This window comes from Stegodyphus dumicola, chromosome 9, assembly GCF_044657685.1.
Source record: "Stegodyphus dumicola isolate Sdum_Otavi_A_Nest chromosome 9, ASM4465768v1".
Taxonomy (NCBI): domain Eukaryota; kingdom Metazoa; phylum Arthropoda; class Arachnida; order Araneae; family Eresidae; genus Stegodyphus; species Stegodyphus dumicola.
This window is the reverse complement of record NC_140776.1, coordinates 156,314,326-156,330,797: the sequence shown is the minus strand read 5'-3', so window position 1 is coordinate 156,330,797 and position 16,472 is coordinate 156,314,326. Positions and strand designations below refer to the sequence as shown.

Sequence of the window (16,472 nt, the reverse complement as noted above, 5' to 3'; positions counted from 1 at the left end):
GAACTTGGAATTGCCCAGAGTGTCATCTCCAGGCTTTGGCAAAGATTCCAAGATGATGGTAATGTGAGTAGACGTTACAGCACAGGTCGCCCCAGAGTTACATCGCTGAATGAAGACCGGTACTTGGCAGTTACTGCCAAAAGAAACAGGTAGAGCACAGCCTCAGACCTGTCTCGTTAGCTCTCTTCAGCCACTCGTACGGCAATTTCAGACGCTTAGGGCAGATTGGTCTATATGCTCGTAGACCTGTCAGATGCGTTCCACTTACTGCAACTCACTGTCGCCTGCGGTTAGCCTGGAGTAGAGAGCATGCATTGTGGGCACCGCAACAGTGAGCTTGTGTGATGTTTTCCGACGAGTCCAGGTTTAGCTTGTTTCTGATTCTCGCCGGACTTTCATATGGAGAGCTCCAGGTACCCGTTACCACCAAGAAAACATCATTGAACGACACCGTTACGGTGGTGCAGGAGTGCTCGTTTGGGGTGGAATTATTCTGGGTTCCAGAACTGACCTGCATATTCAAATTGGAACCATGACAAGCCAAATCTATCGGGACGTCATTCTGGAACAACATATACGTTTGTTTCGGGGCGCCATGGGCGCACAATTATGAATGACAACGCCTCCTTACCGTGCAAACATCGCAAGCGAATGCCTTCAATCGGAGGATATCACCCATATGGACTGGCCAGCATTCTCACCGGACTTGAATCCAGTAGAGCACGTGTGGGAAATACTTGGCCGACGGGTTGCAGCCCGTCAACCTCCTCCTACATGTCTACCGGAACTTCGGAGTGCATTGCTTTTTGAGTGGTGTAATATAACCCCCAAGATCAGATCGATAATTTGATACTCAGCATGCCTAGGCGTAGTACGGACTGTATTGCATCGTCTGGGAGACATACAATGTATTAACAATCCTACCAACCATGTAATATTGGTTTTTTGTAAATAGTTTTTTTTTTATAATTTGCTCCAGGGAGAAAAAATCGCTAATTTTTTTAATAATATCAAACATATAGCATCTTTTTTTGTTCTTTACCTTTTGTTTAATAAATAAGCTTTACAAATAAGTCAAATTTGTTTTGCTTCTAACTCTTTCTTTGCCTGATTTTGCATTATCCTTAATTTAATGACATGAGGTAGTTTCTAAACTGTTTTAGCTAAGAAACTTCAGTGAAACAGATAACTTAAAATGCTCAGTAACACTGAATATTCAATCTTAATTTTTTTATCTATAATTAAAATACTTTGATGTAGCAATTTAAAATTGTTAATTGGAATTTTAGTTACTCGAATTACTGCTTTTACATGTTGATACTTTTATGGGCTTCTCAACCGGAAATGTATCTATATCTTTACGGGACCTACCTATCTGAAATATTGAATTTTGACTCCGGAAAGACAGCCAGATGACTTTTGCTCGTCTTAAACTTCCAGGGAAATAACGCCAGAAGGCATCGAAAGGAAGTTACAAATAAATTATTTTATTAAAGCTTCAATTTACAAAATTACACGGCTGGTGCAATAACACAATAAAAAACGATTCTTGCAGGATTTATCAGAAAATAGAAATTAAAGTAAAACTTAAGTAACTTGAGCATGAAATTTACAAGGCAAAGTCCGCCGGTAAATTTTAGTTCAGGCCTTCGAATCGACGCGAGAAGATGCGGCTAGCAAAAGCTATGGCCGATTCAAATAAATCTAGGAGCTGGTCGACAATAGTACTAAGAAGGTCAGCAGTCGCTGTAATAAAAATAAACCTCTACATGTTTTTGCATATTGTCGAGCGTCAGGAAAAGAAACTAGACAAGGTATTTAAGAATAAATGGAGAAGATGTGCACATTCATGGTTTTCGCGTAGTGCGGATGTTAATATGCTTATTTTACATTTTTATAATACCTTAATGAAAATTAAAATGTCCTTAAAATAGCATGTGAAATTTCGAATATGTGCAGTTGAAATAAATTTGTCATGTATAAAAATTATTTAAAATTTTAATTGCTGGAAAACGCTTAAATTATTATTATTTTTTATTCAATGAAACTGAAAAATTTAAGTTTACTGATACAAATAATCAATAATATAAATGGTTATATTTTAACTTACACTTAGCACTGATACTAGAGTATTTACAAATTGAAAACATGTGTTATCAGTCGAAGCAAAAGTCACATTTTATATACAAATACTTTATAATATGCTATCTCTGTATCTGAATGTTTTCTGAATATTAAAAGTTTTAAAAAAAATGGTAAGAATTAAAAAAACGTTCTTTATCGCGCTTAAAATTAAAAAGTAGAGAAAAATATCGAAATAACTCATGCAAAATGTAATTTTTTTACTGCCAATAAATATATAACATAACCAACAAGCGTAAAATTAAAAAAAGAGATGCGTAACTTTTTGAGATGTGTAAAAACTGACATGATTAACAAATGCATTAAAAAATCTTACATATTTGCGCAGGTTAAAGTCATTATCATAAGGGATATTTTTACCTCTTCTCCTTCTCTTATCCATTTCAGGACGGCTTCATCGTCACCATAGTAACCAGCGCAACTTATTATAACAATATCCTCTTCACACCTAAATAATTAAAATGACAGTGAACAATTTGAAATGCAAAAAATGAGACAGAATAAGCTCAATGAACAAGAAAACATTTTCTGTAAAGAAAGTTTGAACTTGAATTTGCACTAAGTCAATATCCGAGAATAGTTTAAATATTGTATTTTGTTTTCATGAGGACAATATTTTAAATATGAATGCGTTTGTAAATAAGTCTTTACTTATCGAAAATATTCCGGACAAAAATATGAAACCTGCTCGAAATGTTCCAGCTGTTAAGGAGACTCATACACCTTAAACCCCTCATGATCTTCGAATATGTGACTGTTGCAAGAATTGGGATATTTTATTTATTTTAAAAGCAATTACTTCCAACTTTTTACAGCTGACTGCATAATATAGCTGCTTTGGAAACTAGTAACCAGAAAGTTTGTGTTGCCACAAATAGTTTTGTAATTGAATCCTCTTTGTGACAAAATATTTCGCCATGTTTCCATCTTGCGCGCATGATATTTTAAAACTGGCTAATGGTACATACTTGAAATTGGATGGAATTCTTTATATGGGCACTATTTTCTAACTAAACCAACAATCTGATGAATATTTTAATACTGAAAAATTTTATGGACGAAAACATTACAATTTTTTTTAATAAAATGCATTTTATAAACGCAACTCAAAATAAAATGAAAATTTAACGTGAAATTTTTAGAATTTTAGGTTCATAGTAGTTTCCAAATGTTATAAAAGCCATATATTAAATATGGAATTAAATTCTGAAACGGAATGTTTGAAACTGTGCGCGCAAGTTGGAAACATTACGAAAAATGTTGTCACAAAGCGGATTAAATTATAAAAATATTTGTGGCAACACAAACTTTATGATTACTATTTCAGAAAGCAGCTATATTATGTAATCAGCTGTAAAACGTTGGTAGTAATTGCTTTTAAAATAAATAAGTTATCCCAATTCTTGCAACAGTCACCTATTCGAACATCTTATGGGTAAAGCGAAATAGTAACGCATACTTACTTGTTTTATTTACTTAAATTTCAGTTAAATTTTGATATTGTTACAATAAATTTCCTGATGTTATGCTTTCATTCAACAGAACTCTTGGTATTTAAAAGAGAGATATTTTAGTTTTGAAAGTATGATTTCCACAATTTCATACATGCAATTGAAAAGATTTACTGAGAGAAATAATAAGGTCTACTCAAGATTTCATATTAGTTTTGAAAGCTGAAAAGCAATTCTAATACTTAAATAAATGTGAAATTCTTGTACAGAAAACACTAAATATGTTGCACATGCAAAATATCATTGAATCCAACTTCAAGGATGCATGGTCACAATGACGCATGGTGAACACATTCTTTGGGAGAAATAAAACCCAACGGCACATCCCTGGGAAGCATGAAAACAAGCTCACATACGAAATGATTTTGTTTTATTTTTTAAAGGCTCTTAAATGTTGTCAGTCAGTGATGTAAATTAACACTGAAAATAACGAGTATTGATTAAGGGGACTCGTACATCTTAAAACCCACAAGATGTTCGAATAGGTGACTGTTGCAAGAATAGGGATAACGTATTTATTTTAAAAGCAATTACTACCAACGTTTTACAGCTGACTACATAATATAGCTGCTTTCTGAAATAGTCATCATAAAGTTTGTGTTGCCACAAATATTTTTATAATTTAATCCGCTTTGTGACAACATTTTTCGTCATGTTTCCAACTTGCGCGCACAGTTTAAAACATTCTGTTTCATAATTTAATTCCATATTTAATATATGGCTTTTATAACATTTGGAAACTACTGTGAACCTAAAATTCTAAAAATTTCATGTTAAATTTTTATTTTATTTGGAGTTGAGTTTATATAATGTATTTTATTAAAAATTTTTTTAATGTTTTCGTCCATAAAATTTTTCAGTATTAAAATATTCCTCAGATTGTTGGTTCAGTTCGAAAATAGTGCCCATATAAAGAATTCCATCAAATTTCAAGTATGTACCATTAGCCATTTTTAAAATATCATGCGCGCAAGGTGGAAACATGGCGAAATATTTTGTCACAAAGAGGATGAAATTACAAAAACATTTGTGGCAACACAAACTTTCTGGTTACTAATTTCCAAAGCAGCTATATTATGTAGTCAGCTGTGAAACGTTGGAAGGAATTGCTTTTAAAATAAATAAAATATCTCAATTCTTGCAACAGTCACATATTCGAACATCATGAGGTGTTTAAGTCCCCTTAACTGTTGAGATGTTGACAAAGGCATAAATTCAAGAAATATTCATAAACGTATGGTTGCAACCTATGGTAATACAGCACTTTCTTATGCTACTTGCAAAAGATTGACTGCCATGTCTAACAAGGAAAGAGTAACTTGAAGATGATCCCAGAGGAGTCCACAGTGTGTAAGTTACCTCCGACAAAATGTAAAGTCAATGAGTATATAATGATAGCTTCTCAGAATGTTACGGAAACTGGTATCACTCTTGGACTAAACAAAAAACATCTGTAATGTAAATATGAGAGTGCTGAAAGTCTGTGCCTGATGGCTACTCATAACTTCGACGCCAGATATACAGGAAATATCAGGATGGATTTTCTGTGAAAATTCTTTGTATGTTGAATATCGTTAAAAATGTAATTCACAGCTAGTGATAGGAAATGAAACAATCTTCTTTCTTGTGATCCAAACGCGAAAAAGTGAAGCACGATGAGGAAAGAGTAAATCTGCAATACCCTGCAAGTTCAAGGCCCTAAAATATGCCAACAGGAATTTAAGGCATTATTTTTAGGATGAAGGGAGATAGCTACTTATTGATTACATGCCACATTAATACCACGATAGTAGGTGTTTATTTTATTAACCTGCTGACTCAAAAATGATAAGCTATAAATGTAAAATTCCACGTAAACTCAGAAGAAATGTGTTGTTTTTGCACGATAATTGTCCATCTCACACAGCTCGGATTGGATTTGGCAAATTAGTATTCAGCCATGCGGATTTCAGTTTCTCTCCCACTTTCCGTATTCACCAAATTTAGTTTCAAGTGGCTTATTATTGTTTTAAAAATTGAAGCAGCATTCGCTTGTTCCGATTAAAATGCAAATGATGGTCTTAAATATGACGTTCAGGAATAAGTTTGGAAGACAGTAACGAAACGTTTTTTTCTGTTTAAATCTGGCGCTTAAAGGATCTTTGAACCAAGTGTAAGGAAACTGTGTAGAAAAATGAGAAAGTAATTTGCCATACGTTTAAAATTGATCGAACACCTTCCATATTCTATACAGAATGTTCAATAAGATGTATACGCTTTGTAAGGGAATTGATAATGTCTAGAACGCGTAAAACCTACTGAGGTTTTAAGAATTGTAAGATGAGTCAAGGGTTTGACAACGGAGTGCAAGACATCAAAATTTGAAATTGGAGATAGTATTTGAAGATACAGAGCAAGACTGCTGCGCATTTTGTTTTGAAGCCTTACACCAATGTCTTGTGGGCCTTTGAGAATCATCGAGTATATGCAGTTTCATTTCTAGTAAATGCTGATGAACTGCATTCCAGAATTACTATTTAAATTACATTATACTTATTTTGCCGACTTGATTGATAATAAATTGATACAACTCGTACGCTTAAAATTTAATGTAGGCCGTCATCTGTCTTTAAACTTAAAGCATTACCGTATAACTGCAAGGTAATATAATTGTTCATTTATTGCTATTAACTTTCTCTTATTATGTAAAGCTTTATACTCTCTTTTGAAACGTCTTGTATGAATGTTACAGAGTAATAGCAATATGTAATAATGTAGCAATAGAAAAATATAATACAGATCTTGCAAAACTCACGTTGCTTGAAGGAGACTCCGTATAGGCTTGTCTGAGATCTTGATCATTTCTTTGAGATGTAGTTCAAAGGCAAAAGGTACTTCTGCACTTCCAAATGAAACATTGCTTGCAGTATCAGATCCTTTACGGGAGGTGCGTGTCCAGTCCTGAAGCTGAAGCAGATCATTAAATTGAGCTGTACTCAGAAACTCCTCATCACTTGCAAGATAAGAAGGAGGAAGTGGTCCTTCGTCTACACCTGGTATACCAGAAGATCTTCTTGAATCGGGAAGAGATGCTCCGGCACTCTTTGATGAGTTAGACTGAGATGTACCTTTAATTATTTACAAGTACTTTTAATTGTAATTAAAGAATGAATTAGATATAAAGAAAATAAGAAACGAAAAGGAACATAACGGAAGAAAGTGAAAGAGAATTAGATGAGAAGGAGAGAGCGTGAGATCAAAGAAAAGAGACAAGGGAAGAAAATGAGTATTAGATAATGGGAATGAGAAAGAGAGGAGGAAAAGAAATGAAGAAAATGAGCATTGGAAAAAAAGGACTGAGAAAGAGAGGAGAAAAAGAAAGAAAGAAATTTTCAAAAATAAAAAGTAAATGTTTTGAAAATTTTGACTTAAATTATATAATCCAGTTTTATTCTCATAAACTGCTTCTTAAATTATGTGAAAATATTACTTAAATCTAATGATACTCATTCATAATACTCATTTTAATGATATTATCATAATGCTACTCATTTTAATATTATATTTTAATTTCGAAACCCTTTTGAACTCTAATCAAATTTCACCATCAATCGATGCGATAAGTTGAACATTTTGACTTAAATAACATATTTTGCAGAGATATTAGGATTTTTCGGAAGCAGGAGACTTGAAAAATTAGCAACGCCTTAGCCAGGAATCGAACCACGGACCTCTGGAATACGCCCCCAGCATACACACCACCACAAAACGAAGGCATGCTAAGAAGGAGGGAGAAATATCTTATATACTCCCCCTTTCAAAGAGCATCTGGGCTTTTAGGGGACCCAGTCGCCAAATCCTGGGCGTGGAGAATCATCATTCACCACCCTTTTAGTTCAGGCGCCATTGTAGAGACATTAGGTATTTTGCGGAAGCAGGAGACTTGTCTTCACCGGGAATCGAACCAAAGATCTTTGGAATACGCGCCCAACGTGCAGACCACCACACTACGAAGGCATGCTAAGAAGGCGGGGGAAAATACCTTATAATTTTATATTTGATATGTATTAGCCATTTCACCATTAAGTTTTGGCCGAACTATTTTACAGCCGATATACCACGTTTTAAACTCAAAACAGCGCTCTGCAAATTTCATTAATCTTGCAGGTGAAAAGTAATTTTACGTTTACGGTAAGTTTGCTGTATTACGCCAATTCATCAGTTGTCCTTTAACTTTGGTGCTGTAACGTATTTTACTTAGTTACCTTAGGAAAGTGTTTAAAATATATATCTTTTTGTGTGGAATAACTTTTAACAAATTAAAATGAAGTATGTATAGTCCATATCTTAAATTCAAGACTCTTCTTTTTTTCTTGTAAAATGTTTCATAAAATGTAGAAGCGTTTTGAACGTCAGCTATTACAAATCAGCCACAGTTATTGCAATGAACCATTTGCAGATATTTAGGGATTTTTTTCCTTCTCAAAGTGGGAAACGTGAGAAATCAAATGTATCCTCACCGGTATTCAGACAATGGACCTCCCCATGCCAGCTAGATGTGCTATCACTCACATCACGAGAGCATATACGGGAAGTGGGATAATTTCTTACATTCTCTGCTACGTGAGAAAAGGCAGAATTGAAAAAGGCACGAGACTTAGTCGATAAAATATAGGTGGTGACAAATTCCTGTCCATAACATTTTATTTTGGACGCCACTGTAGAGATATTAGGTTTTTCTCGAAACCAGGAAAGTGGAAATTTAGCTATGACATCAATGGGATCCGAATCCTAAACCTTTTAATTGTTAGTTAAACGTGTGACCGCTTACACCAAAAAAGCATGCACGGGATTAAGCTATAATTGTTTATGAAGTAAATTTTAAGATATATCTTATAATGGATTTAAGATATATCTTATAATGGATTTAAGATATATCTGGTAATGGATTTAAGATATATCTGGTAAGGGAAGATTATCTTTAAGATATATCTGGGATCCCACTATACTATTATATAAATTAAATGTTCATTAACCGTAACTATTACTAAAATAATTTTTTACCATAAAAATAAAAACTACTAAATTACTAAAACAAGTTTTTTTTTTTAAATTTTAAGAGAAAGTAATGAAAGTAAGTTAAAACAACAGAGTATTGTTTGCATGCGCAAAAAAAATTAAGCTTAAATTTCTATTAAATTTGCTTTCATATGTTATGTTAAATGGAAATAGACTTCATTGCTTTTGTGAAAAGCGCGACTAAATTGCAATGTTTTCCTCCCTCCTTACCACATGCATGCCTTTTTACTAAATGGAAATCACGTTCCGCTATCATCGGAAGGTTCGGAGTTTGACTCTCGGCGAGGACCTTGCAAATATTTCATTTCTCCTGCTCTGAAATAAGCCTCATGATTCTACAAGTGAGTCCGAGCTAAAAGGTGGTCAACGGTTCATCATCACCATGTTGGTGACTGTATCCCGGCCTCCTCATGACTCTACAAATGTGCTTAAGTGGAGAATGTAAGTAAGGTTCTTCCTTACTGTATGCTTTTGTAACTGCATGTGTCGTATCTGGAAAGTCCAGCCAGCTGACAATCGGAAAGTCCAGAGTTCCATGACTACAAATTCCAGCGAGAGCACTGCACATTTCTCATGTCTCTCGAAACAAAATGAAATACCTAATTATCTCTACAAAATATCTTTTATTTGTCAGACAAGAGGAGTGTTTGTGTATAAACAAAACTGAAGCAGTTTGGCATTTCATAACTTATTTCCCAGAAAGCTTCTAAATGTTGAGCAAATAATTATACTAAACATGTGCATCACTTACCTTCAACAGTAATTTCTATTGGTTCCTCTTCTGAAAATTGTTTAGAGAATAGCTGATGGTCGGCTATGTCTAGGGTAGGAGGTCGTATGCTAAGCATTGGATGGTTGCGATTACGGACGACAGGTTCCTTGCATTTATTACTATCTTCTTCTTCTTGTTGCTGTTGGCCTTTCAGGAACGACGCCAGCTCATTGGCCTCTCTCCGAATGAAAGCTTTTATGGAAGGCAAACGACTTTTATATTCGAAAGTCACATCGCCTTTTGCTGAAATGACTGGTTGAGGTTTTTCTTGTGCAACCCAAGTTGGAATATCCTCTGCACTCAATGATTGATATCGTTTCTTAGCAGCTTTCAAGGCTGCTGTTTGGAACTCTAAAGCCGAAACAACTTTCTCAGCCCCTTCGGCAGATACAAGATCTCCAGCATCTACATGACAGAATCTGCTGAATTCTTGAGGATCCGATGATTTTCTCTTTTGGGTATCAGAAGCTACCTCAGCGACTTCGGCTTCCGTGACATCTCTTGCGGTTTCTTCTACTGGAGGCATTTCTGCAACATTTTCAGTTGAAGGTATGGTTGCAGGCCTTTCAGTAACTTGCTCTTCTTGAGCTGTTTGAACTTCTAATTCTTCTTCCTCTTCTTCTTCGAATTTGGATCCTTTCTCTTCCGCAATAGGAGTACTAATTACGAAAGAAGATTTTCGAAGTCCTCTTCCGTAAATCCGAGGGCTTCTTTCTGGATCTAATGTTTGGAGCGTAGGACTCCTTTTAGCAGTGCTTGGCTCTTCTTCCTCCTGACCCTGATCAGAGCCCGAGTCTTTAGAAGAAGCACTGCTTTCGCGACGACTGGCACTGCTGTTTGGAGTCAGATTAGGGCTGTCTCCAGGGCGAGGTTTGACTTCGGAATCACCTTCAAGAAGTTGTTGCTCCATTAAGAGTTTCTGAAACAAAAATAAATTTAATACCTAAGTTCTTTTTCATAAAAGTCTTTTGAAAAGTTATTTCGTAAATTATTAATTTTTCGACATGCACAGTTCAGTGGGTTGTAAAAACAGAAAAGTAAATCGCGATAAGAAGTGACAAAACTATGTAAAAAATTTTTATTACCCAACTAAATAATCGCAAATAATTATGGAACAAATATTTCTCCCAGACTTAATTAGAGAAAAAAAAAGCAGAAGTTAGACGGTTGGTAGAAGCTCACTGAAACAGGTAAAATAGTAATGATTTTTGGAGAAATGTGAAAAGTTTTGCTGTAGAAAAGCAATTAATTACCCAATTACACGAACTGTATTGTAACCCAAATTGATTGACGTGAAGCGTCTGTGTCACATTAGATTTGCTTCTGCTGTAATGCAACTTTTAGATACTTTCTTATTCGAGAAAATGAATCCAGTAATGGAAAAGTACTCTCGTTCCCCAGCAACTTTTCCAAAGTACTTATCATGAAAGATTTTTCCAGATGGGTGAAAAGACACGGTCGGATTTCACGAAATAACTATTCTTCGGTTAATCACAGAGAAGACGAGGAACAACTCAAAGAAATTTTTTTATCCAAAGGTTGAAACTCTTCATTTTCCTGACGTTCACAATTTTTTCTGACAAAATTGCAGTATTTTGGAATTCTACCGCCAGTTTACATATAATTTGAAGTTTCGTAAAAGCAACCTGTAAATTTTGGTGGTTACTGTTCCATCAAAAGTCGTCCAATTAAGTTTAAAATCTGACGAAATCTATTATTCATAGTGTAAGTTGCTATGCTACTTCCATAACACAAGACATCCTCAGGATATCCTATTTAAGTCGCAATGTCCCGGGAAGCAGTTAGGATATCCTGAGGATGTTGATTCTCAAATATCCTGAGGACTTCTTAAGTCAACATCCTGAGGATATCCTATTCAAATCTCAATGTCCCGGGATATATGATCTCCTCAGGGTGTTGATTTTCAGATATCCTGAGGACTTCGTAAATCAACTGTAAGGATCTTAAGTTTTACTAACGTTTATTTTATTTTAAATCTTTACTATCACTTCTTATTTTCTACTTCCGGCCAGAATTAAAAGAACTTATTTATGCAAAATTGTCTTGCGAACACCAAGTACTTAAGTTGTGGCTTTTTGCCAAGCAAGAGAGAGGAAAGAGTTAGTAAAAGCAGGCTGCTTGCCTTAGCAGTTTTACTCGGTTGCTGGTTGCCTTCAAGGCCAGAGGGTTCATCCTCTTGATAATTTTAAACGTATCGTAGTGTTAACAGTTCTCTGTACTACATACGGTCTTTCTGTTAATATACGGCCAATCTTCAAGTAGCCACTTGTTTATTAATCCAAAGTAAGTCTAGTTAGAGTTTAGTTAATATTTTTTATATTCTTACGTTCAGACCACAAGTGGTTGGTCTCTGTATTCCGAAGTCCGCAAATCATTGTAAAGAGAGAAAAATAAAGGGTTTCGTATACCCTTCCTGTGTATTTTGTCTACTTCCCACATTTATTGAACATAGCTTTAGTAAGCTCCCTGTTCCGAGTCAGGTCATTGAATGTTCCCAAAGCAAGTAAGGAGGAACACTGAACCTGATACAACATCTTAAGGATGTCCTGTTCAAGTCGTAATATCCCGGGATATATGAAGATGTCCTGAGGATGTTGTTTCTCAAATATCTTCAGTACTTACTTTTCCAAATTCTCTTTCAGTTACGAACTGACTTGCTGACGCTTGCAAGCGTTACATTGGGAGAGTGTGGAAAGTAAGTTTCAAAATTTTTCCTTTATTCTACAAAAATGATGAGAACTAAAAAAAATTATCTCAGATATCTAAAAGACGGATTTACAGCAGAATAAATCAACGTATATTATCGGATTCGTCAGAAGATGAAGTAGCATTTAATTATGAAAAAAGCCTGTGCCGAATTTTCGCGCTAGCAAATATTCTTTAAGTTCCATTTCAAACTGTGATTCGAAATATGAACTTTTATGTCTCAAGAAGAACTGACTGATGACGATTACCAAAACGATTACCCCATTTTAAGGAATATTCCAAATATAGGACTAATAAATATACCGTTAGACTTTATGCCCCTTGTGTGCTTAGGAGAAGTACAAAAAATGATTACTATTAGGATAGGCGGAGGCACCTTATAAGCACGATTTCCACAAAAAATGTTGAACTATTTTTTTTTAATGACCAGTTTTTAAAGCCTTATGTACCCATTGAATTTGCAAGAAAACCAAGGAACCAACTCTAAAAGAATTGAAACACTGGAAAGCTACAGAATACCGTCAATTTTTACTGTACACTAGCCCACTTATTTTTTTCTTAAATTTAACAAAAAGCTATATGATCATTTTTTACTACTTCATATTTCGATTAGACTCTTATGCAAAATGCAGAATCAGACGGCAATTGATGAATACGCACAGTCTCTATTAAAACTCTTCGTAGTAAATTTTGGGCTTTATTATGAAAAACAGTATATTTCTCATAATGTTCACGGCCTACTGCATATTTGCGAAGATGTAAAAATGTTTGGGCTGTTAGATAATTACAGTGCATTTAAATTTGAAAGCTATATATCTTCTATAAAAAAAATTGATTAGAAAATCTTCCGCTCCATTACAGCAAATAGCAAGACGAACTCATGAACTATTTAATCATATTGTAGCCATGAATAATGATTCAATCAACGTAAACGACTTAAGTTCAGAATTTCAAAATTTACACACATGTGGTCCACTACTTAAAAGTTATTAAATGCTTAATTTTATTATTGAATTTTAAATACAAATTAACTGAAGTCAGAATTGAATTTGTAGAATAATTTAATTATGAATATATCGAAGAATTCATTGAATTTGGGCTATTGAATGGTTAAAAATGATCGAAAGATTTTTAATATTTTAAAGCAAAATTTTCTCTTATAATATTGTGTATTAATAATTCATTTCAAGTCTTTTGTTCAATTTTAGATATATTTACAAATTATTAAATAAATTGAAATTCAAATTAGAAATATAAATTGTATAAATATTCTTAACATTTCTTATTTTTCCATAGTAACCACAGATGGAGGACCTGAGACTGTCTGTGGAAAATAAGCAAGTTTCAAGCTATCACAACAGCTTCACACACTTTCACTGGAATATAAAGAAGATTTCTGGGGATATACTGGGATGTAATATTAAGCAGTTGAGAGTATGTATTTAAGAGGTTAAAAGGATATTGTAACTAGTATTTCAAATCCTGATAACATCCCATACGCTGTCGGTGGGACCTAGATAGGATGTCCTAAGGATATACTGGGATGGGACATTAAGCACTCGGGAGGATGAGTTTAGGAAGAAACTGGGATATTATGGGATGTCCTGAAGATGTAGTAAGTAGGACTTTAAATCCTAATAACATCCCATACGCTGTCAATGGGACATAGATAGGATGTTTTTAGGATATAGTGGGATGTGTTCAGGAGGTTAGTGGGATATCCCGGGAAGTCCTGTAGTAAGTAGGAGTTCATATCCTCATAACATCCCGCACGCTGTCGATGGGACTTAGTTAGGATGTCCTGAGGATATCCCGGGATGTGACATTAAGCACTCGGGAGGAAGTGTTTAGGATGTTCGCGGGATATTCCGGGATGTCCTGAGGATCTGCACATATCCCGCGAGCAATATCCTCGGGATATCCGAAGGATGTTTTTGTGCTATGTGGGTAGATCCTCCCAGCACACAAAACCTCGCCTCCAATTCGAGGAAGATAAGCAGACGAGAAAAACGAGGTTATCGCTCTTTTACTTGGAGCGATTTTGTGAATCATCCGTGAATCGTGTTCAGGTTCACGGCAAACAGGAAGGATTCCTCTTCTGAAAATGTCAAGAGCAGCGTAGCTGTCAAAGTGATATCAAGAATCGGGCATAATGTTTCCAGATCTCACTCTCAAAGGGAAATTCAGAATATCAGTTCTGGGGAGTAAAAGAGTAGGATATGATTCTATAATTGTTAAGGACAAAAACGAGTTATTAAATTGTCCTTAAATGACTAACTAGATTGCCACGAATCTTGTTTCAGGTGTAAAAACACCTGAAACAGGTAATTAATGTAATAATGTTTAATTAATGTAATAAATAGTAATATACGTAAATGTGAAAGATCACAAACTCTTGCTACATTACCCATTCTTTATTCGGTCAGTGCTATTACACCACAAAACATAAAATGGCCGCAACTTGCAATTTAAATACAATGTAATTATGATTCAGAATAGAAATGCAGCAGATTCTCATATATTTATTGATATAGCAGAAATTTCTGTCTCAAAATTTAATTACTGCTGAAATTACATCAAAAGTGGAGCCTGAAACTCTAACTGTTTACTAAATTAGCAATAAAATTTTACGAGTGTTTGCCAATGTAATTTTCATTTTTATAGATGCAAATTGCTTATATTTTTAATTTCATTTATTTAAATGCATTTTATAGAAAGCTGGAACCTGGTAATAAAAGTGAGGAGTGACAGGGAAGAATTAACAAAACAGCCCCCCCCCCCGTTAATTAAAAGTAAACATTACAAAATTAATTTAAAAAATATACTCACTTCCAAACGTTAAGCACGAAGGTGTAAAATGCAAAAAAATCTACAAATACTGCTTTGATTGACACAAAATTCGGCAGGAAAGTAGCATATATATTTATGCATAAAACAAAATCGATAATTATATACAGAAATGGAAACAATATTAAAATTTTGTAAGTTATTAGATAATGACATACCGGAGACTTAAACAGAATTATGTATAAAGTGAAAATAAACAGCATAAAATGAAAAAAAGGACATTAATAGGGTATGTGATCCCCCCTCATCTGTACACAAAGCTTACACCTTGTGACCATGCTTTCAATTAGGTGGTCAACCACCGCAGAATTAAGCAATCGTCATTCTTCCTTCTTATAGAGCAGTTTCCAGCTTAATAAGAGTGGCTGGAGGTGGGAAACGGGAAGATACAGCACGGCCGAGAGCATCCCAGAGATTTTGAATGGTATTAAGGTCAGGCGAATATGCAGGCCACGCCATACGCGCAGTCCCTTCACTCTCCAGGTCATCGACGATGTCAGCTCTATGAGGATGTGCGTTATCGTCCATTAAAACAAAAGTAGGGCCAACTGCTGCAGCGTACAATCTCACAATTGGGTTCTGGACTTCATCTTGATACCGAACAGCCATCAAAGAACTACGTTTAAAGATGTGCAGGTCGGTGCGGTATCCTAATGAAATCCTGGCCCACACCATAATGTTTCGGCCTCGGGATGAGTGATGTTTTGGGACTGATTGCGTGTTCCTTGTTTACGCCATATCCTTATACTCTTGTCATCTGGCTCCAGAGCTAATCTTGACTCATCAGTAAACATGACATTGCCCCAGTCCGACACATTCCAATTGACATGTTTCCGGCACCACTGTAATCGTGCCCCTCTTGATTAGACAGAAAGAGGAACACAAACTCGAGGTACCCGGGCGTACAGTCTACTCATATGTAATCTTCGGCATACAGTAGCTGCAGATATCACCTTACCATTGGACGCTGTAACCATAGATGTCACACGTGTGGAGGTCGCTCTGCGATTCGACTTGGCTACAATAGCAATATATCGATCTTCTGCGGGGATTGTAACCCTTGGGCGACCGGATACGGACCTTCGGACAACCGTCTGTGTGGTTTGGAATTGTTTCCATAAACGTGAGATTACAGAATGATGAACGCCGAAGAAAAGAGCAACATCTGTGATCGACTATGGTGCTTCAATGCGCCCCACAGCACGCCAGTGCTCAGAATCTTCCATTCGTCTTCTGGAAGTCATAGAAACACGTTATATCTTGAAAACAAATTGTACGAAAGTTTTAAACACCTTCTATCAGCACTTACAATCAACTTCTGTAACCCTTCATAAAGCTGGTTTCTTATAAGACTGACTTTTTTGCATATTTCTTGACATGAAAGCGCGATTGGCTGTTACCTAACATATTTGCAT

The 16,472-nt window shown here is 35.3% G+C and overlaps 1 protein-coding gene across 1 annotated transcript in view; it reads right to left on the bottom strand.

Moving 5' to 3' along the window:
• Nucleotides 1–16,472, bottom strand: part of LOC118184628 (uncharacterized) — an 888,058-nt gene that overhangs the window by 9,094 nt on the left and 862,492 nt on the right. The window contains exons 27-29 of the mRNA XM_085824262.1: nt 9,463–10,402; nt 6,448–6,760; nt 2,503–2,590 (exon numbers count right to left, since the gene is read on the bottom strand). Of these exons, the coding sequence (XP_085680388.1) occupies nt 2,503–2,590; nt 6,448–6,760; nt 9,463–10,402 (1,341 nt within the window). The remainder of the gene's footprint in view (nt 1–2,502; nt 2,591–6,447; nt 6,761–9,462; nt 10,403–16,472) is intronic.